The following is a 23,346-nucleotide window of genomic DNA, read 5'->3' as shown; positions in this document are numbered from 1 at the left end:
CCCTTAATGCTTCTGTAACACCAGAAGCATCAGTATTCGTTTTTTTATCTTCCATATTCTTTGAATTCCCCACTTCAGAGTCTGTGAACTGTTGAATAGAAGAAATCCAGATTTGCAGTTAATAAACAGAACATATATGTGGATAGTAAGTTCAAATGTTAAGCTACAAGTTCTGTTCTCACTTTAACCTCTTCTTTGAGTTTTTCTGCTTCTTTTTCATCTTCCTCAGAGCTCTCTTCAACCATTGCTCCTACAACAGCTATACAGATGTCTGTAACAACACCATACTCCTTTGAGATGATTCTTTTTGTTTCCCCTCCTACACCTGTTGCCTCAAGTCTCTCAATCACCTGCACAACAAATGGAACTTCTGCTTAAATAAAATGAACAAGAAGGGAAAGAAGATTAAATGCAAGAATGGAAATATGAAGGAAAGTATACTATAAATTTACAGTCAGGAAAAAGGCCAGGGTTAGGCAAAAAAGGTTTCTGAACAAACTTCCTGTCTTTTATTTAGTTTACCTCATCTTTCTGACAGCTTTCTGTTTCTTGTAGAATAGATGGTGCAGAATGGGCCTTGGAAGCGCTGTTTTCTATTACTTTTTGTTTCTCTGTATTCTCACCTGTACTGAAATTCTCAAGGACCTCACACTCTGTATCTGTTCCTTTATGTACCTATATATTGGATAAATTGGACTTAATGGGCAGTAATGAAAGAAAAGAAAAAAAGTGAGAAATTTACAAAATGAAATTCAGGGAAAGAGACTGAAGAAGGGTAAAATGAAAAATTATTCAAGTTTAAATTTTAATCTCCAGCTGACCTCTTCTTCATGCTTCTTCATGATTTCGCCTTCCTGACTGCTCTCTTTAAGTGGTTCTTTCATTGATTCTGTAGAGTGGGCCATATCTATGCTTTCTTCTATAATGTTTTTTTCAGTGTCGTCACCTACACCAGATTTCTTGGGCTCTGAAGACACCTGTATGAAAGAGGACATATAAAGGTTCAACTTAATGCATAGGTTGTAAAAAAGGATTGAAAGGAATGGAAGATAACATTTTTTTCATCTTTTATTCTGACTAGACCTCTTTGTTTGTGATCTCATTCTTGGTAGCCTTGTCAGTATCATTTGTTTTCAAATTCTGCTCTTCACCATTGAATTCAGGGCCTTCCTTCTTTTCCTCTACTTCACTAAATACAGTTCCTTGGTCTCGAATGCAACTTTCTTCCTCCATGATCATTTCTTCAACTTCACCTGCACGAGATGTTTGAAGTATGTCATACATAGAGATGGAACATTCTCTTTCTGTTTGTCATATTATCGTATTCGACTTAATCTTGTAAAAATTATCATCGGCAGCAATTGCCATTTATGTGAAATATCATAGAATTGATACGTAAGCAGGTGTTTTAATCTAACGAGATTATCATGACTTCTGATGCTCTATGGCCCCTCTTTTTCTTCTTCTTTTTTTTTTGGGTGGGGGTGGGGGGTGTCCCTACCATGACAGACCAACCAATGAACCAATAATGCACGAGATAGATCTTCTGGTGTAACCTGCATGGAAACCCAATGGATTTGGATTTTGATAAAAAGTTGCCACCCAGAATAGTGTAGGGCCTGTGAGTTTAACTCCAAATTCCCCTGATATATCCTCGAAGGCTGTTTTGTTATCTGGTTATATGGTAGAAGGTGTTAGGCACCTAACTTCCTGCTTTAGACTAACCTCTATTCACAAACATGTGCACACAACCTCACAACAAGAAATTGAATTACGCATAAAAAGAATCTATGGAATAGATTTGACCAATAAGAAAATGACCAAAAAAAAAAAAAAGCAGATAAAAGTGAGTTAATAGCTACGTAGCATTTAACCAGAACAATATAAAACCATGAAGACAGAGTATATGATGTGTAATTTTAGTCACACTTTGATGGCTATTGGCATGGTATGGATTGAGGATAGAGAGATTCCGCAAAGTGATTATTTTAGACATCTGAGGTCAATCGTAAATCAGGAAGGTGACATAGAGGATGATGTTTCACAGAGAATTAAAGTGGGATGGTTGAAGTGGAGAGGTGCGTCTAGAGTGTTGTGTGACCGACGCTCAAAAGAAAGTTCTATAGAACTGTTGTACGACCGGCTATGATGTATGGGGCAGAATGTTGGGCAGTTAAGAAGTGTCATATTGAGAAGCTATGTGTAGCAGAGATGAGGATGTTAAGATGGATGTGCGGAAAAACTAGGCACGGAACGAACATATTAGAGTCGACTTGGGAGTTGCCCCGATCAATGACAAACTCCAAGAGAGTCCTTTGAGGTGGTATGGTCATGTTCAACAAAGGCCTAGGGATGTCCCAGTAAGGAGGAGTTATATGATCATGATTGAAGGAGCAAAAAGAGCTAGGGCAGGCCTAAAATGACCATAGGAGAAGTTGTAAGGAAGGATATGCATAGTCTAGGTCTTGTACCAAGTATGACCTCGGATAGAGCCTGTTGGAGGGCAAGGATCCATGTAGCAGACCCCATTTAGCTGAGATTCTCCAGACCTGCTGGGCTGTGCCGTTTTCCCGTTACTTTCACCCTTCTTTTTTCTTTTTATTTTTCATGTATCATTTATCATTTCCAAAATTCAGCTCTCTTCTCTTTCCCCATCCCTCGTTTCCCATCTCTTTATTTCCCCTTTTTGTTTAGACCTCAGTTTTCCTTTCTTTTTGTTTTGATTGGAGCCATTTAGCTGACTCCCTTAAGTTGGGATAAGGCTGAGTTTGTTGTTGTTATTGTATAATATAAAACCAAGAAGGTCATGTTATGTGATGCATGAGCAGAATATTAAACCGAAGGAGTGGGTGAATTTATTGATTTAATCCACTGTCAATCTGGTTTTTCTATCATAGTTGCAGAAAATAGCAGAAAACTAAAGAAAGTAAAATCTAAATAAAAGTATACAGAAGGACTGGCAAGCATGAAGGCAATGCATGGTTCAGCTCCAAAAACAAATTTTTTTTTTTTTTTTTTGGGTGAAGGGGGGGGGGGGGGGGGGGGGGGGGAGGGGAGTGTTAATAATGATTCATTACCACGGAAGGAGAGAACATGCAAATGTATATACCTGGTACATGTACGGTTCTATATGTTTCTTCATAAATATAAAACTTTTGGTGAGTTGAAACATTGGGATAAGTCAAAAGATTAAATCTACATATTCTGACACAATGCTTCCTGAATGGCTCGTATTGAATTGTCTAATGTATAGGTAAATTATGAAGCAGTACAGAGTAAGATAAAAACCTAAAATGGGGAATTAATTTCAAGAAAATTAGTGTATTCTGATGCTAAAACATACAGAACTATTGAGCTAATGTGCATGGAAGAAAGGTATTGATTAAGAAGGAACTAAATAGACCATAAGAAAGGAAGAGAAAACACATACTCGTAGGGAAACCTTATGTAATTATACCCTCCAAGTTGTGTTTGGCCTGGCTTTTCGGATCTGTATTTATTCATTGTGAAGGCTCTGAGGTGTTAGAACAGGCATCTAACTTGATATGAGACTTGGAACTTCAAAAAATTCGTTGGGTTTCCCGTCAAGCAATGGAGAAGGGCTAATCTTGAAATTGTGGGTTTCAGAAAGCATGAAAAAATAGTGGGAAATCCCATATTTTGTCCCAAGATGTGTTTTATGCATAGAAGTACTTGGTTTCAATTGAATTTTTTGAGATTTTGAGTTTGAAAATTAAACTGGAACTAAACAAATTTGGAACCTTTGGTGCTAGGATATTTTTTTACTGGGAAATGGGGATGATATTATCAAGACAAAATGAAAAGAATGTTCAGAAGTGAAGGGCCGAGGCTGAGAACAATCAAAATATACATAGCCTGCACATTCAAATGGAGAAAATAGAGCTTGGTATGTTTATCTTACCCATACTTCTAGGAGGTCAATATCATTTCCAAGTCGCAGATACATGCTTATGCTCCTTTGTCTTAATTATTTAGTTTAGATGCCTACTTTTGATCTCTGTTTCTAGTTTCCCTATTGTAGCATGACTGAATGAGATGAAAGGGAAGGGAATTTGAATTTTCATGTACTCACCTTCTGACACTGTTTTAACCATTACTATTTCAGAAGCTTCTTCATTGTTTTCGGTCTGCTCTTCTATTTTCTGACTGGAACAAGTTTCTGTTGATTTCTCTCTTGAGTCCAGTTCGCAAATCTTGACAGTTTTCTCAACTTCCATTTCACTTACTTGTGAAATCACTTCAACTGTTTGTGCACCATCTATAGTTTCCTGCTCCATGATTGTGCTCTCCATGTTTCCTCTTGCTCTAAATTCTTCTTCAATGTGGTTATCATCTACTTGAGCATTTCTATTTTCTTTGTGAACTTGTTCATCCACTTCAAGATTGGAGAATTTCTCTTGCTGCTCACATGCTTTTTGTATGACTCCTTCGACCAATGAATGGGCAACAAGTAAACTGTCCACTTCCATGTTCGGACTCGCTACTTCCATAGTTTCTATCTCTTGACTTTGATCAACAGCTTCGAGATTCTGCATAATAGATTCTAATCAGTAAGACTGAGAATCAAAAGAAAATATTGGTCTCTCTCTCTCTCTCTCTCTCTCTCTCTCTCTCTCTCTCTCTCTCTCTCTATCTATCTATCTATCTATCTATCTATCTATCTATCTATCTATATATATATATATATATGTATGTATGTATGTATGTATTGATTTTTGTATTATGTATATACATACCTCATCTTTTGGCATTTTATGTTCCCTCGCTTCATCATCCCAATTTATGTTCCCTTCCTTCTCTTTGATTTGTTCTTCATGCACCGCAAACTTCTGACTCTGCTCTTTGTGCAGAATTTCTTCCCTTAATGCTTCTGTAACACCAGAAGCATCAGTATTCGTTTTTGTATCTTCCATATTCTTTGAAATCCCCACTTCAGAGTCTGTGAACTGTTGAATAGAAGAAATCCAGATTTGCAGTTAATAAACAGAACATATATGTGGATAGTAAATTCAAATGTTAAGCTACAAGTTCTGTTCTCACTTTAACCTCTTCTTTGAGTTTTTCTGCTTTTTTTTCATCTTCCTCAGAGCTCTCTTTAACCATTGCTCCTACAACAGTTATACAGATGTCTGTAACAACACCATACTCCTTTGAGATGATTCTTTTTGTTTCCCCTCCTACACCTGTTGCCTCAAGTCTCTCAGTCACCTGCACAACAAATGGAACTTCTGATTTAATAAAATGAACAAGAAGGGAAAGAAGATTAAATGCAAGATTGGAAATATGAAGGAAAGAATACTATAACTTTACGGTCAGGAAAAAGGCCAGGGTTAGGAAAAAAAGGTTTCTGAACAAACTTCCTGTCTTTTATTTAGTTTACCTCATCTTTCTGACAGCTTTCTGTTTCTTGTAGAATAGATGGTGCAGAATAGGCCTTGGAAGCGCTGTTTTCTGTTACTTTTTGTCTCTCTGTATTCTCTCCTGTACTGGAATTCTCAAGGACCTCACACTCTGTATCTGTTCCTTTATGTACCTATATATTGGATAAATTGGACTTAATGGGCAGTAATGAAAGAAAAGAAAAAAAGTGAGAAATTTACAAAATGAAATTCAGGGAAAGAGACTGAAGAAGGGTAAAATGAAATATTATTCAAGTTTAAATTTTTTTCCCCAGCTGACCTCTTCTTCATGCTTCTTCATGATTTCGCCTTCCTGACTGCTCTCTTTAAGTGGTTCTTTCATTGATTCTGTAGAGTGGGCCATATGGCCCATATCTATGCTTTCTTCTGTAATGTTTTTTTCAGTGTCGTCACCTACACCAGATATCTTGGGCTCTGAAGACACCTGTGTGAAAGAGGACATATAAAGGTTCAACTTAATGCATAGGTGTAAAAAGGGAATGAAAGGAATGGACGATGACATTTTTTTCATCTTTTATTCTGACTAGACCTCTTTGTTTATGATCTCATTCTTGGTAGCCTTGTCAGTATCATTTGTTTTCAGATTCTGCTCTTCACCATTGAATTCAGGGCCTTCCTTCTTTTCCTTTACTTCACTAAATACAGTTCCTTGGTCTTGAATGCAACTGTCTTCCTCCATGATCATTTCTTCAACTTCACCTGCACGAGATGTTTGAAGTATGTCATACATAGAGATGGAACATTCTCTTTCTGTTTGTCATATTATTGTATTCAACTTAATCTTGTTAAAATTATCATCGGCAGCAATTGCCATTTATGTGAAATATCGTAGAATTGATACGGAAGTAGGTGTTTTAATCTAACGAGATTATCATGACTTCTGATGCTCTATAACCCCTCTTTTTCTTCTTCTTTTTTTGGGTGGGGGTGGGGGGTATCCCTAGTATGACAGACCAACCAATGAACCAATAATGCACGAGATAGATCTTATGGTGTAACCTGCATGGAAACCCAACGGATTTGGATTTTGAAAAAAAGTTGCCACCCAGAATAGTGTAGGACCTGTGAGTTTCACTCCAAATTCCCCTGATATATCCTCAAAGGCTGTTTTGTTATCAGGTCATAGTTGGAATTTAGGAGATGAAGCTGAGAGGAAGGAAGGAAGAAGATGGGAGAAGAAGAAGAAGACAAAGAAAGAGAGGAGAGTGAGTTTGGTGGAAGAACAAATTACATAATTGCCCCTGATGCTAATATAATATAGCTAAGGGGGGAAATGGAAAAAGAAAGAAACACATTACATCAAGTTACAACATAATGGAAATTTGCCTAAAATACCCTTAATTCTAACCCTCCTCCTTAAGCTAGAGAATAAATATCATACATTCCCAGCTTTCATAGAAGGATGCTGAACTGATGAGGGATAGGACCTTTGGTGAAGATGTCTGCTAATTGATCACCAGTTCTTACAAAAGGAGTACATATGTGTCCGGAGTCAATCTTCCCTTTGAGGCTATACTTATAGCAGCCTTGTTATCACAATAAAGTCTCATAGGCACTTCAGTATAGAACCCCAACTCTTGAACTAGCCTCTTCAACCATAGGAGTTCACAAACTCAATGAGCCATAGCCCTAAACTCAGCTTCTGCACTAAATCTGGACACCACAAGTTGCTTTTTGCTCCTCCATGTAACCTAGTTACCACCCACAAATGCACAATAGCTTGATATAGATCGTTTATCTGAAACTGAACCCGCCCAATCAGTATTAGTATAGCCTTCAACTCTCAAATGGTTGTATTTGGCATATAGGAGACCTTTTCCTGGGTAAGACTCCAAGAACCTGAGGATTTGGTATACAACATCCAAGTGCCCACTCTTGGGGGCATGTATAAACTGACTCACCACCCCAACTGCATAGGTGATATATGGGCAAGTCAAGGAGAGAAATCAATTTCCTTACAAGTCTCTGGTGTTTCCCTGCATCAACAAGGGAGGGTTCACAATCTTCTCCTAGTTTATGGTTTTAATCAATAGGAGAATTTGCTGGCTTGCACCCCAACATTCCTGTCTCTTTCAGTAAGTCTAGCACAAACTTCCTCTAGCAGATTGTATCCCTTCTTAGATCTTGACACTTCAATTCCTAAGAAATATTTCAAAGGTCCAAAATCTTTAATCTCCAACTGTTGGGCCAGGTAGGACCATAGTTGTCAAGGTGTCTAGGTGCCTTTCTCTCGCCTTTATTTGTTGGTCGCCTAGGCGACGCCTTGGTTTTTAACCCCCCTCGATTGCCTTGGTTCGCCTAGGTGCCTTGACAACTATGAATAGGACTGCAGTCTCAATATTTCATCCTTGCAATTCCCAATCACCACAATATCATCCACATAGACATTGAGGGTTGTGATAGTGTCTTTACCTTGTCAGGTAAACAATGAGTGGTCAGCTTGGCTCTAAGAATACCTATTCTTCAAAATGGCATGTCTAAACCTTTAAAACCATGCCTTGGGAGATTGTTTGAGACCATAAAGTGCCTTTTTTAAGAGACACTTTCTCTTCAGCTGAAGGGAAGTTGAAGCCTGGTGGAGTTTGCATGACTTTTTCTTCTAAGTCACCATAGAGGAATGGCCAATCCCTATTAGTTTCCAAAGATAAGAGAAGTCTTATCAAATTGTGTTTGGCCATAGGGGGCAAATGTTTCTTGGTAGTCAATGCCATACACCTGACTGTATCCTTTGGACTAACCTTGCCTTATATCTCTCAACAGTACCATTTGATCTATACTTGACTGTATAAACCCATCTGCATCCAACTGGAACTCTCCCTCCCCCTAGGAAGGTCAACCAATTTCCAAGTACAATTCTGCTCAAGTGCCATCATTTCCTCAGACATTGCTTGCTTCCATTTTGGATCAAACATAGCCTCAGTGACATTTTTGGGGGTGGAAATGGAGGAAAGGGTAGTAGTGAAGGCAGTATCTGTAGGAGAAATAGCATCATAGGAAACAAATTGGGCTATGGGATAGTGCAAACTCTTTTTCCATTCCGAATAACAATGTGAAGGTCCAAGTCAGAAGGAAGAGAAGGAGTGTTACCTGACTGACGGGAGTGAATCTAAGGATGTGGATCCAAAGAGGACTCTTGGCAGGTTTTCTTTCCCTTTCTGTGGTACACAACTAATTCCTTTTCATTACCAGGGCCAACACCTGAATCAACAACAGCCGCCTCTTTGTGTTTCCCAATATCAAGCATAAATGGAGAAATAGGTAAGGGAGGGGTGACATCAGTTACCTCTTCACTCCCTCTATTCTCCCTCTGAAGAGGAAGCTGATGGGAAGCAAAGAAAGGGATAGATTCACAGAAGGTAACATCTTTGGAGAGAAACCGCCGGCGAGAAGAAGGGCGATGGTACTTATAGCCTTTGGTAAAGGAGGAGTACCTAAGGAAAATGCATTTGAGAGCTTTGGGATCTAGTTTAGTTCGAGCAGACTTGTTGGCATGGACATAACAGACAGCCAAATAATTTGGGAGGAAGAGAGAAGGCAGAGGCTTGAGGAGACAAGATCTCCAAAGGGGATTTGGACCCAAGGAGCTTAGTGGGCATGTGATTAATGAGAAATACAGCAACAAGGACAAGGAGGGCATCCAACCAAAAGGTCTTAGAGGCTTGCATACCAAATAGTAGACAGTTAGATTTTAGGTTAGGAAAGTGGGTAAGAAGAGGAGAAGTTGGAGTAGGAAGAGGAAGAGAAGAGAAGAAGGAGACAAGGAGAAGGAAGAGAAACTATTTCGGTTGTCAATGATGTGTTGGAGATTATTCTCTCCACACATATATTACTCAAATAATAACTCTTAACATATTACATCCAACCTCCCTAGGGAGGTAAAAAGTAAAAAGTAAAAAGAAGAATAAGAAGAAATTACATAATAAGGGAACTAAATAAGGTTCAGTTCCTAAAGTACCCCTAGGACATAAATTCTAATAACTCTAACACTCCCCCTCAAGTTGGAGAATAAATGTCATGCATTCCCATCTTGCATAGGAGAGTACCAAACTGAAGAGAGGCAAGTGCCTTGGTGGAGATGTCTGCCAGTTGATCACCAGTCTTTACAAAAGGAGTACAAATGCAGCTAGAGTCTATCTTCTCATTGATGAAGTGTCGATCAACTTTAATGTGCTTGGTTCTGTCATATTGTACTGGATTGTGGGCAATACTGATGGCAGCCTTGTTGTCACAGTAGAGTCTCATAGGGCCTTCAGTGTCAAACCCCAGTTCTTGAACTAGTCTTCTCAACCATATGAGTTCACACACTCCATGAGCCATAGATCTAAATTCTGCCTCGGCACTAGATCTAGCTACAACCGGCTGTTTTTTGCTTCTCGAGGCTGGAAAGACAGGAGTTGTGGGAGAGGCTTGAGGCGTACTCCCTTTCCGTTTCCTTACCATGGGCGGTAGGGGGTGATTTCAATGCTGTAGCGACTCCTCTTGAAAAGGTGGGAGGTAGGCCGGCGTGCTCTTTATCTATGGAGGAGTTTGGGGGCTTTGTAAATAGGGCGGCCCTTTTTTATGCAGGGTACGTTGGAAACATCTTCACTTGGTCCAACAACCAGGATGGCGCAGGAAGGGTGATGGCTCGGTTGGACAAATTCTTAGTGAATGCAGCTTGGGCGAGTGCTTTTTCCAGGTGCTCAGTGACTCGCTTTAACCAGACTTGTTCGGACCATGCGCCTCTTGGTCTCTCTTTCGGGGCGGACACCCATCGTCCCATGTTAGGCTTCAAGTTTCAGCAGATGTGGCTCCGACACCCAGAGTTTCAGGCCTTTGTCAAGGCCCAGTGGGAAAAGCTGGTGCTGGGCACGGCCTTGTGTGTGCTATTCTTGAAGCTTAAAGGGCTTCACATTGCTCTTCGCAGGTGGAATAAGGAGGTGTTCGGCAACATACATCAACGGGTTAGGGATGCTGAGGACGCGGTTAGCAGGGCTGAATCTGAGTTAGATAGGCGGGCTGATAATGACTCCAGGGTGGCCCTAGGGGCGGCTAGGGACAACCTACAGGAAGTGCTGTTGCAGGAGGAGATTTTCTGGAGGCAAAAATCCGGAGTTACTTGGCTTAAGGAGGGGGACCGTAACACAAAGTTCTTCCACTCCACAGTCAATGTAAGGAAGAGGGTTGCAGGTGTGCAGCGCATCAGAGGGGCCAACGGGGAATGGATCTCTGATATGGAGGGGGTGCAGGAGGAACCGGTTCGACACTTTTCAAACATCTTTACCTCGCAGGGCTGTGTGGTGGACGAGGGGCTTCTTTCGGTGATCCCTACGGTGGTGATGGAGGCTGATAATATTTCTCTGTTAGCTGCCCCCTCCCCGGAGGAAGTTAGGAGTGCGGACTTTACCTTGTCCTGTGACAGTGCACCAGGCCCGGATGGCTTCTCGGGGCATTTCTTTACGGCCTGTTGGGCTGTGGTGGGGCATGATGTGTGGGCTGCTGTCCAGGAGTTTTTTGCAGGTGGTACTCTTCCTAGAAGCTTTACCGCCGCCAACTGGGTCCTGATTCCGAAGGACAACCCGGAGGTGATGGCGGACTTGAGGCCTATTAGCCTGTGCAACTTCTCCTACAAGGTCATTGCGAAGATCATGACTTCTAGGCTCATAGGCTCGCCGCCACTCGCGGTCAAGAGCAGGTGCTTTTGTTCAGGGGCGGTGCATCCTTGACAACATTTCCATTGTGCAAGAGGTGACTCATGAGCTGAACAGGAAGGCAAGGGGTGGGAATGTGATCTTAAAATTGGATATGGCTAAGGCCTATGACCGGCTGGAGTGGGTCTTCCTATAGAGGGTCCTCTCTAAATTTGGCTTCTGCAGGGACTGGATCAGCCTGATCAAGAAGACGGTCGAGAACTGTTGGTTCTCTGTTGTGTTGGCAGGAAGGCAATCGGGCTTCTTCAAGTCTACCAGGGGGGTGCGACAGGGAGACCCATTGTCACCAGCGCTGTTCATTTTGGCAGAGGAGGTGCTTAGCAGGGGGATCAAGGAGTTGTTTGTTGAGGGGCACGCCTCCTATTTCAGGCTCCTGAGAGGGTGCCCGGGGATATCTCATAGCTTGTTTGCAGACGACACCATTATTTTCTCCAGGGGCTAAAGAGTTCGTTAAGACAGATCATGGGTTTTCTTAACAGGTATGAAGGTTTTTCTGGACAGTTGGTCAACCAGCAGAAGAGCTGCTTTGTGGTTGGGGATAAAGCCTCATCGGCCCTAGCTAAGATGGGGGGGGTGGTCACTGGCTTCACTCAGAAAGCCTTGCCAATCACCTATTTGAGCGCCCCTCTACACTGCGGAAGGCTTAAAATCAGTTTCTTTGATGGCTTGGTGGATAAAGTTTGCAGGAAGGTAGCAGGGTGGAAGGGGAGACTTCTCTCAGCTGGGGGACGGGTCACTCTCCTGAAGCATGCTCTAGCCTCCATTCCCATCCATGTCCTTGCCACGTTGGATCCCCCTAGAGCTGTTCTGCAAAGGATATATGGCATCTTTGCTGATTTTCTTTGGGGAAGCACAGATTGGGGGAAGCGTAAGCATTGGGTTAGCTGGCAGAAGGTGTGCAAGCCGTTGGGGGAAGGGGGCCTTGGTGTTAGGTTGCTAGAGGACGTTGGCCTATCTCTGAGGCTTAAGGGGCTGTGGAGGGTCCTAGCGGATCATTCTCTCTGGAGCGAGTTCTTCAGAGCCAAATTCTTCAAGGGACTTCATGTTTCTCTGGCAGAGACTCAGGGGGTGAGCTCAAGATCTTGGAGAAATGCTCTGGCCTTTAGGGGGTTGCTGTTGGAGAGATCTAGGTGGCTGATTGGTACAAGGGATGTCTTCTTTTGGCTGGACAACTGGTCTGGGGCTGGTCCGTTGATTGATGCAGTGGACATTGGTCTTCTGGTTGATGTGGACTTGCGTGCCAAAGATGCTCTGGAAGAGGACGGCTCGTGGAAGCAAGGTTTGTTGGACCATATTGATACAGAGTCACTCACTCTATCAAAAGCCTGGGAGACACTGTCCCAGATTGCCTTGGCAGTTTCTTTTCTTATAAACCTTCTCCCAATCTCGGGTGTCATGGAGAAAGTTAATCATGTCCTGACTGTTGAGTTTTTGCTCTCCCATTTGTCATAGGTAGGTGAACCAGGCTCTGGAGCTTTAATAGTACCAGTAATGTACCCAAGTTTCCCTTTGCTCCTAAGGGAAAGCTTCACAGAGTGTGACCAGTCCAAGTAGTTGGTGCCATCAAGCTTCACAAAGGAAATCTGTGTATGTGTGCTCTCATAAACCAACAGAGGGGCAGCTAGAGTGGGTTGTGAATCAACCAAACCAAGTCTAGATGTACTCGAATCAACCATATTATATGGGAAACAACACTAAACCATAAACCAGATTTCCAACAGCAAGTGGGGAGTACACACTCAAACCAAATATGAGAAAGAAATTCCAGCAAGGAAGAAAAAACAGGTATAAGCTGGACTAAGCTGCACCCAAACACTTTCCAAGAGGCAATACCAGCTTAAACAAGCTCCAAGACTTCAAATAAAGGTGCTCATAATCACTCCTCAACCAAGGTGGAAGCCCATGGCTCTCCAAATGCAAGAAGAAGACGGTAGTAGCAATCTTGGTTTTACCTGGGCAGAAAAGTGGTACCACGAAAATGAGCTATGCTAAAAAATGGTCCTCATTCATCAAGGAGGAACACATGGGGCCTAATAAGCACCCTTGTACGATCCTAGAGAGCCATTCCAAGATCCAAACACATGCCGAGAAAGAGAAATATAGGGCCTGCAACTAGAAGCTGGCGGTAACCTTAGATGCAGCTCCAAATCTTCAGAGCAGTTTCATAACTTCAAGAGAGCTTCGATAGAGCTCAAAGATGGACTTCAAACAACTAAATATGTTGTAAAGAACCTATTCCATACTCCTTCACAACTGTTTCACATAGAGGTCTCCTCTTTGGAATCCTAGGGTTTAAGGGATTCCAAAGAGAGGAAAAAAGGAGCAAAAAAAGAAGGATACAACTCTCAAACCTGAGAGCTCTGATACCAAGTTAGATTTTAGGTTAGGAAAGTGGGTAAGAAGAGGAAAAGAAGTTGGAGGAGGAAGAGGAAGAGGAAGAGAAGAGAATAAGAAGGAGACAAGGAGAAGGAAGAGAAACTATTTCGGTTGTCAATGATGTGTTGGAGATTATTCTCTCCACACCTATATTACTCTAATAACAACTCTTAACATATTACATCCAACCTCCCTAGGGAGGTAAAAGGTAAAAAGAAGAAAAAGAAGAAATTACATAATAAGGGAACTAGATAAGGTCCAGTTCCTAAAGTACCCCTAGGACATAAATTCTAATAACTCTAACATAGACTCCTAGTGACTTCCAATAAGCATAGTACTAAATCTCGCGAAATCTCGATCGAGATCTCGAATATTTCAAGTATCTCGACCTGACCGAAACGAAACAGCAGCTCGAATAAAAAAAATGCAAAAACTTGGTCGAAATTTCGACCATCTCACGATATCTCGAGACAACCAAAATCTCGCGAGATATCGAGATTCCTTTTTTAAAAGTAGCTTTATAAATACCAAAACTCGTTAGTCTTGGTCGAAATTTCGACCGAGACTTAACAAGCTCTGGTTTTTTTGGGTTTTTTTCTCCTCATTAGTCTCGGTCGTTTCTTCTCCCATACTATGATGTGACATTACGTCGGCTCCATCGGACTATGAGTGAGGTCGATCCTGGACGTTGGAGTAATTATTATTAGAATATTTATAAACATTTGAGTCACTAGATGACTACTTGACTTGTATTGGACTATTGGGGATATTGTCATATTGATATCATCTTCTTAACTTGTTATTTACTTATTGTACTTAATATTATGATAAGTTATGACTTATGAGTCATTCACTTTATGTTTCCAACTTCCAAGTCAATTTACTTGTTTAAATTGCTTATTAATCATTATTTTATTATGTCCTCTAGTACTTAAAGTCTTAAACAATATGTATGTGTAATTAACTAAGTTATACATTAGGATTCGACTGTACATTGCCAGTCAACAGTGCAAATCCAAAGCACCACTTTGGGTGACTATTTTTGCAATTCGAACATTTAAATGTGTTTATATAGCCTAAAATAGGGTTTCCATGAAATTTCAGGCCTTAACTTGGCCTAAAACCCACCGAAATGACCTACCGAAACATAACGGAAAAATTCAAAATTTCGACCGAAATACCGAAACGAAACAAGTTTTCGAACTATGCCAACAAGTGGCAATTTTTCCGCCCAGCTACCCCATTTTTTGGGGTATGTCAACACAAGCTAGCTGATGGATAATGCCATTATCAGTAAAAAAGTTTTGGAGTCCACTATACATGTATTCTGCCCTTTATCAGAACGAACAATCTTAATTTTAGTATCAAACTGAGTACAAACCAGTTGATAAAAGTTTTTGAAGGCATCATATACATCATTCTTATGCAAGGTTCAAGAACTCGGTTTCGGTACTGGTTTCGCCCAGCCAAAAAACCGAGTTGGGCCAAGATCTCGGCAAGTTGGTGCAATTTTTTTTTTAAAACTCGAAGGATGGCTTCGGTGGGTTTGAGACCTAGTTTGGGCCTGAAACTTGGTACTCAGCCTATTTTATGCCATTTAAACACAATGGCACTATCAGATTTTGCAAAAACAAAGTCCAAATAGGAGTTTCACTTCGAACCCTAGGTTGGTAGGCGACGACATACTAATAGGCCCTATTCTACACATAATTTAGTAATTGAAAGCAATTAAATCATACAATTAATATAAAACAATTTAATTAAACATTACAAATGTGAAAATGTACAATACATCAATCTTAACATATTACATATATCTCTAACATAAACCACCATCGAAAATCTCAAAAGTCCAGTCAAACGCACACTTCTTTGTCGAGTTCACCGAGACAGTCGAGTTCTGGAGAGATCTTGATTGTCTCGGTCGAACCAAAATCTCGAACCGAGATCTCGACCAAGTTGGGGTAATATTTCATTTCGCCTCAAGTCTCATCTCGCTTTTTTCAAAAAGAGAGATATTACCAAGTTCTCGGTGAGATCTCTGCGAGTTCTTGAACTATGCTCTTATGTTTCATCAAAAAAGTCCGAGTGGACCGAGAACAGTCATCAACAAAGGAAACAAAATAATGATAACCAAATAAAGAAATAGTAGGAGAGGGTCCCCAAACATCAAAATGCACAATATCAAAAGGAACAGTGGATCTATTACCATGATATGAATAAGAAGAACAACAATGTTTAGCCAGCATACATGGTTGACACTGAAAAACATGAGAGGAAGAAAAAGAAGAAAACAAATGTGGCAATTGTTTTTTCATAACAACAAAAGAGGGGTGTCCTAAACATTGATGCCAAGGCATCATAGAATCCAGAGTACTGCTATCACTCCGCCCACACACATAGGACTGGGCCATGGAAAAAAAGGTGTGCGTGGCTCAAGAAGAGAACAAGCAAATGTATATACCTGGTACATGTACAGTTCTATATGTTTCTTCACAAATATAAAACTTTTGGCTGGAAAATGAGTTCTACATATTCTGACACAATGCTTCATGAGTGGCTTGTATTGAATTGTCTAATGTGTCGGTAAGTTATGAAGCAGTACTGAGTAAGATAAAAACCTAAAATGGGGAATTAATTTCAAGAAAACTAACATATTCTGATCCTAAAACATACAGACCTATTGAGCTAATGTCCATGGAACAAAGGTATTGATTAAGAAGGAACTAAATAGACCATAAGAAAGGAAGAGAAAACACATACTCATAGGGAAAGCTTATGTAATTATACCCTCCAAGTTGTTTGTCCTGGCTTTTCGGATCTGCATTTATTCATCGTGAAGTCTCTGAGGTGTTGGAACAGGATGCCCATTGTGTTTCCCCTCAAGCAATAGAGAAGGGCTTATCTTTCAAGGGCTGAGATTGTGTGTTTTAGAAAGCATGAAAAAATGGTGGGAAATCCCATATTTTATCCCAAGATGTGTTCAATGCAAAGAAGTACATAGTTTCAATGGAATTTTTGAGGTTTTGAGTTTGAAAATAAAACTGGAACTGAACAAATTTGGGAAACTTTGGTGCTAGGATATTTTTTTACTGAGAAATGGGGATGATATTATCAAGACAAAATGAAAAGAGTTTTCAGAAGTGAAGGGCCGAGGCAGCGAACAATCAAAATATACATAGCCTGTACATTAAAATGGAGAAAATAGAACTTGGTACGTTTATCTTACCCATACTTATAGGAGGTCAATATCATTTCCTAGTCGCAGATACATGCTTATGTTCATTTGTCTTAATTATTTAGTTTTTAGATGCCTACTTTTGATCTCTGTTTCTAGTTTCCCTATTGTAGCATGACTGAATGAGATGAAAGGGAAGAGCATTTGAATTTTCATGTACTCACCTTCAGACACTGTTTTAACCATTACTATTTCAGAAGCTTCTTCATTCTTTTCGGTCTGCTCTTCTATTTTCTGACTGGAACAAGTTTCTGTTGTTTTCTCTCTTGAGTCCAGTTCGCAAGTCTTGACAGTTTTCTCAACTTCCATTTCACTTGCGTGTGAAATCAATTCCAATGTTTGTGCTCCATCTATAGTTTCCTGCTCCAAGATTGTGATCTCCATGTTTTCTCTCGCTCTAAATTCTTCTTCAATGTGGTTATCATCTACCGGAGCATTTCTATTTTCTTCGTGAATTTGTGCATCCACTTCAAGATTGGATACTTTCTCTTGCTGCTCACATGCTTCTTGTATGTCTCCTTCGACCAGTGAATGCGAAACAAGTAAACTGTCCGTTTCCATGTTTGGACTCACTAATTCAATAGTTTCTATCTCTTGACTTTGATCAACTGCCTCAAGATTCTGCATAATAGATTCTAATCAGTAAGACTGAATATCTAAAGAAAATCTGTCTCTCTCTCACTATATATATATATATATATTGATTTTTGTATTATGTATATACTTACTTCATCTTTTGGCATTTTATGTCCTCTCGCTTCATCATCCCAATTTATGTTCCCTTCCTTACTTTCTTCGTTGAAACTTTCTCTCGTAATGGATTCCTCCACTTTTTCTGTGGTACTTCTTTCAGCCTCTGTATTTGAAGCAGCTGGTTCAACTACCTCAGACACCTTATCCAAGGATTTTTCAAGTTTTTCCTCTTCTGTGTCATCTGTCTGCAAGCTGTATACTGAAGCTTCCACGTCTTTTGGGATTTCCCATCTGCAATTCTCTTCAGCCTCAATTATTTCAATAACCTCAATGTTGTCTCTGATTTCTGTAACAGAAGATCCCTTTTTATCATCTTTTTCCTCGATTGAAGCATGTTTCAGTGTCAAAACCAGCTCCTCACTCTTCCTTTGTATACTACCTTCGTCGTCCTTAATGGAGGAGGCATCAAGCTTTGTTTCAAGGTTCTCATCCTTTGCCTTCTCGCTTATGCTGCTTTCAGCTGTCTCAAGGACTTTATCCTGAGGTTCTGCTTCATTACATTTATCCTTCTCAATCTTTACTGACTCAGTCTCAGAAGCTTCTTCAATTTTGTCAGGCCCATCTTGTTGAAAGACCGAGTCTTCTGTTGCCGGTGTGACTAGAGGTTTTTCCAGATCTTCAGTATCAGAGAGTTCATATTCAAAGGGCTTTTCATTTGAATCAATTGTTTCTCGGCTTTTCTCTTCCAATTCACTGCTGGAAGTCTCTTCAAGTTTCCCATCTTCCTGTTCAGATTTGTCTGATGTTGTTACTTCTGTGACTAGAGGGACTTCCACATCGTCATCTGGGTTTACATTCTCACCGTTCGACTTTTCATTTGAATCAACTGTTTCTTGACTTGATTGTTCATTATTCCCACTTTCCTGCTCAGATTTTTCCGAGCATGTGTCTTCTGTTGTGAATTTAGCCGGTGGGGGGGTATGAAACATTTCATTTGTACCCTCATTGTTGTTTATGACATCTTCGGCGATTTGGATCCTTGAATTCTCCCCTGCCTTTGAATCAGAATCTGTATTGTTATCTCCAGGGTTTTCTTCTCCCTCTTGTTTCTTTTCCCCTGTCTTTTCACTTGGGTTAACTATAGTTGGACCCGTCTCCACACCCCTTGTAATGGAGGGCTTCTCTTGCCCCTTCAATGTCACTCCTTCAAAGCCACTTTCTTCTATGTCCTGTCTTGTTGGTGCATCGTCTGTGCTTGTAAAAGGAAGATCCTCTTGATTTTGATCTGTTGTCTCCCTGCTTGTTTCATGGACATGTTCTTCAAGCTCTATTTCAGGTTCATCACTTGACTTCTTGCCCTTTATTTCATCATCCTGAGTGTGATTCAGTCGTGTCACGACTTCAACATCATGGGAAAGTTCTTTGCTTGAAGCCATATTATCCATAGTGTCAACTTCTTCACCAATAGTCTCTGTTTTCTTCTGAGTGCCATTGTCACTTGGGTTGGGGGTTTCCTCTAGATTCACTCCTTTCACATCTACATGCTGTAAACTTGTCCAACTTGTTTCAGTTGTTATTGTATTCTCCTCAAAAGCAAGATTGAAACCATCTACCAGTTGCTCCTCTTCATGTTTAACTTCATGCAAAGATCTGGCAGATGCAGTTTCAAAACTTTCGTTATTGTTCACGGATTCCAATAGGCCCTTCTCTTTGATTTGTTCTTCATACACCGCAAACTTCTTACTTTGCTCTTTCTGCAGTATCTCTTCCCTTAATGCTTCTGTAACACGAGAAGTATCAGCATTCGTGTTTGTATCTTCCATAATCTTTGAAATCCCCACATCAGTCTCTGTGAACTGTTGAATAGATGAAATCCACATTAGAAGTTAAAAAACAGAACAAATATGTGGAATGTAATTTCAGATGTTAAGCTACAAGTTCTGTTTTCACTTTAACCTTTTCTTTGAGTTTTTCTGCTTTTTTTTCATCTTCCTCAGCACTCTCTTTTACCATTGTTCCTACAACAGCTACTGATAATATACAGGTGTCTATAACAGCACCATACTCCTCTGAGATGATTCTTTTAGGTTCTCCACCTGCACCTGTTGCCTCAACTCTCTTGGATACCTGCACAACAAATGGACCTTCAACTTAAAGAAAATAAACAAGAAGGAAAAGAAGATTAAAAGCAGGATTAGAAAGGTGATTGAATGAATACTATAAATTTACAGTCAGGAAAAAGGCCAGAGTTAGGAAGAAAAGGTTTCAGAACAAACTTCATCTCGTATTTAGTTTACCTCATCTTTCTGACAGCTTTCTATGACTGTTTCTTCTAGAATAGATGGTGCATAGTGGGTGTTGGCAGTGCTGTTTACTATTACTTTTTGTCTCTCTGTATTCTCAGCTGTACTGGATTTCTCAAGGACCTCATACTCTGTATCTGGTCCTTTATATAGCTATTTATATTGGCTAAGTTGGATTTAATGGGTAGTAGTGAAAGAAAAGAAAAGAGATGAAATTGAGCTCGGGGAACGAACTGAAGAAGGAGAAAACAAAAAATTATTCAAGTTCAAATTTTAATTTCCAGCTGACCTGTTCTTCATGCTTCTTCATGATTTTGCCTTCCTGACTGCAATCTTTAGGTGCTTCCTTCATTGATTCATTAGAGTTGGCCATATCTATGCTTTCTTCTATAATGTGTTTTCCAATGTCCTCACCTACACCAGTTATCTTGGGTTCTGCCGCCACCTGTATGACAGATTACATATAAGGTTCAACCTACTGCATAGGAAATAAAAAGGAAATGAAAGGAATGAAAGATGACATGTTTTCTCTTATATTCTGACTAGACCTCTTTATTTATGATCTCATTCTTGGTAGCCTTGTCAGTATCATTTGTTTTGGAATTCTGCTCTTCACCATTGAATTCTGAGACTTCCTTCTTTTCCTCTACTCCACTATTTTGGCCATCTTTTTGATTTCCAAAGAATACAGTTCCTTGATCTGGAATGCAACTGTCTTCGTCTATGATCATTTTCTCTACTTTACCTGCACAGGATGTCTCAATTATGTCATACTTAGAGATGGAACTCTCTGTCTCTGGTTATCATATTAACTTATTTGACTTGATCTAGTTTTAGTAATCATAAGCGATAATTACCATTTATGTGAAATATCATAGCATTGATACGGAAGCAGGTGTTTAAATCTAACTAGATTATCACGAATTTGGATTTATGGACCCATTTTCTTTTTTTTTAGGTCCACTCCATGACTGGGACCAAACAATGAACCAATAATGCACCAGATAGATCTTATTTGTAAGCTGCATGAAAATCCAACGGATGTAGATTTTGATAAACAAGGTTCCACCTTGAATATAGTATAGGGCCTGTGAGTTTCACTCCAAATTGCCCTGATATATCATCAAAGCCGGTTTTGTTATCAGGTCACATGGTAGAAGATATTAGGTACCAAACTTTCTGGTTTAGACTGGCCTCTATTCATGCACATGTACACACAAACTCTCAAAAAGCAATTGGATTGGGCATGAAAAAGATCTGAGTGGATTTAACCAATCAGAAAATATGCATAAAAAATAAAGCAGATAAAAGTGAGTTAACAGCTACTTAGAGTTGAACCAGAACAATACAAAGCAAGCATTCCATGTTATGAGGAATGGATGAATTTTATTGAACTAATCCACTGTCAATCTGTTAAAGGGGTTTGATGGCTCTTGGATTAATGGGGCAGCAGGAGTGGCAGCTGAAGCTGTTCGTTATTTCTCTGAAGCTTTCTCTTCTCAAAATTGTCTGCAGGATGCGGACTTACTGCAGATTATCCCAAGTCTGGTAACGGAGGCGGATAATGCTGCACTTTTGAAGATTCCTTCAGTGGAGGAGGTTAAACAGGCGGTTTTTCGTTTGTCCAAGGACGGTGTTCTTGGGCCAGACGGTTTCTCTGGGTATTTTTTTACGACATGTTGGGATATTATCTGTAACGATGTGTGGGCTGCGGTGGAAGATTTCTTCATGGGTGGGTGCTTGCCGAGAAGCTACACTTTGGCAAATTTGGTTCTTATTCCAAAGAAGGAAAGTCCTGAGGTAATTGCTGATTTCCGCCCTATAAGCTTATGCAATTTTTCTTATAAAATTATTGCTAAGATAATATCTGCTAGAATGTCCTCCATTCTCCCTACTATTATTTCCGAGGAGCAAGGTGCTTTCATTCAGGGTCGCTGTATTCATGACAATATTGCTTTGGTTCAGGAGATCAATAGGGATACCCATGGGGGTAATGTTGTGCTCAAACTTGACATGGCTAAAGCTTACGACCGCCTGGAATGGGAATTTCTGTATAAAGTTTTGGGAAAATTTGGTTTTTCAGAGGACTAGATCAGGTTGATAAGGAAAACGGTGGAGAACTGCTTGTTCTCGGTGGTTATGAATGGGGAACCTTCTGGTTTCTTTAAGTCCTCAAGGAGAGTGCGGCAGGGGGATCCTTTGTCACCGTCTCTTTTTATTTTAGCTGAGGAGGTGTTGAGCAGGGGTCTTCGTTCCATGTTTGTTGAAGGCAGAGCTAATTTTATTCAGCTGCCTAGAGGGTGCCCAGGAATTTCTCATAGCCTCTTCGCAGACGACACCATAATATTTTCCAAGGGTCTTAAAAATTCTTTAAAGCAGGTCATGGGCTTCATTGTTAGATATGAGGATGCGTCAGGGTAGCTAGTGAATAAATCCAAGAGTTGTTTTGTTGTGGGTGAGAAAACCGCCGATAGTAGAAGTAGAATGATTGAACAGGTAATAGGGTTCACTCGGAAAAGTCTTCCGATTATTTACCTGGGCGCGCCTCTTTTCTCAGTACGGTTGTGGGTAAGTTTCTTTGAAGAGTTTTTGGCTAAAGTGCGAAAGAAAATTGCAGGTTGGAAGGGGAGGTTGTTGAGTTCGGGTGGCAGAGTTATTCTCCTCAAGCATGTGTTAGCCTCGATGCCAATTCATCTCATCTCCACCTTGGACATTCCCAAGACGGTGATTAGGAGGTTTGAAAGCCTATGTTCAAATTTCCTATGGGGAGAATCTGAATGGGGTCAACGACACCACTGGGTAGGGTGGGGAAAGGTTTGTAGGCCTTTATAGGAAGGAGGCTTGGGTCTCAGAAGGTTGGAGGACATAAGCTTGGCTCTTTGGTTGAAGGGGCTATGGTGGGTATTATCGACGGACTCACTATGGTGCGCTTTCTTTAGAGCGAAGTTTTTTTTAAAATGAGCATATAATCTTAGCAAAGCCGAGATTGGTGGGCTCTATTTCATGGCGTCGGGCGCTACTTCGTAAAGATGTGCTGCTTTCCCACTCTCGTTGGTTGATTGGGAGGGGGGGCATCAACCTTTAGCTTGACGATTGGTCTGGTTGGGGTCCCCTGGTTGATCGTGTGGAGGGGGCTGCCCACTTGGATCTTTCATCTACAGTGGATTCGGTGCTAAGCCCGGAGGGGGAGTGGAGGAATCAGGATTTTCTTCTAAAAATTGATTCTGTCTTGGTCCGGGAAGATATTAGAAGGGAAAAATTCATGATCTCTGACAAAGAGGATCGCATGGTGTGGACGCCATCAAGGAATGGCTTATTCTCAACTAAGTCGTTATGGAATATTGTGAGAACCGCATCGAGTGAAAAGCCCTTTGCAAAGTGGGTGTGGAATCGGACGATTCCGACTAAGGTGAGTTTCTTTTCGTGGCAGATTTTGTGTGGAAGTATTGCCACAGATGACACCATAATGAAAATGGGTATCCCGCTGGCTTCAAAGTGCAGGTGTTGTGGAAATCCAGTGAGCGAATCGATGTCCCACTGCCTGGTATGGGGGGGCGATGGCCTCGAAGGTCTGGTCCTATTACTCGCGGTTGATGGAAGTGGAG

At 40.7% G+C, this 23,346-nt stretch overlaps 1 protein-coding gene and 1 long non-coding RNA gene across 2 annotated transcripts in view; both read right to left on the bottom strand.

Moving 5' to 3' along the window:
• LOC122654085 (ankyrin-2-like) overlaps positions 1 to 23,346 on the bottom strand; it is a 64,484-nt gene that overhangs the window by 35,001 nt on the left and 6,137 nt on the right. Inside the window, exons 7-8 of the mRNA XM_043848060.1 lie at positions 20,290 to 20,486; positions 20,031 to 20,186 (exon numbers count right to left, since the gene is read on the bottom strand). Of these exons, the coding sequence (XP_043703995.1) occupies positions 20,031 to 20,186; positions 20,290 to 20,486 (353 nt within the window). The remainder of the gene's footprint in view (positions 1 to 20,030; positions 20,187 to 20,289; positions 20,487 to 23,346) is intronic.
• LOC122656879 lies at positions 4,919 to 5,244 on the bottom strand. The gene is made up of 2 exons (XR_006332185.1): positions 5,068 to 5,244; positions 4,919 to 4,967 (listed from the first exon to the last, which is right to left on the bottom strand). It is a non-coding gene; the product is annotated as an uncharacterized LOC122656879 (long non-coding RNA).

This window comes from Telopea speciosissima, chromosome 3 (genome assembly GCF_018873765.1).
Source record: "Telopea speciosissima isolate NSW1024214 ecotype Mountain lineage chromosome 3, Tspe_v1, whole genome shotgun sequence".
NCBI classification, from domain to species: Eukaryota; Viridiplantae; Streptophyta; class Magnoliopsida; order Proteales; family Proteaceae; genus Telopea; species Telopea speciosissima.
The sequence above is the reverse complement of the archived record's forward strand: the minus strand, read 5'-3'. Positions and strand labels throughout refer to the sequence as shown.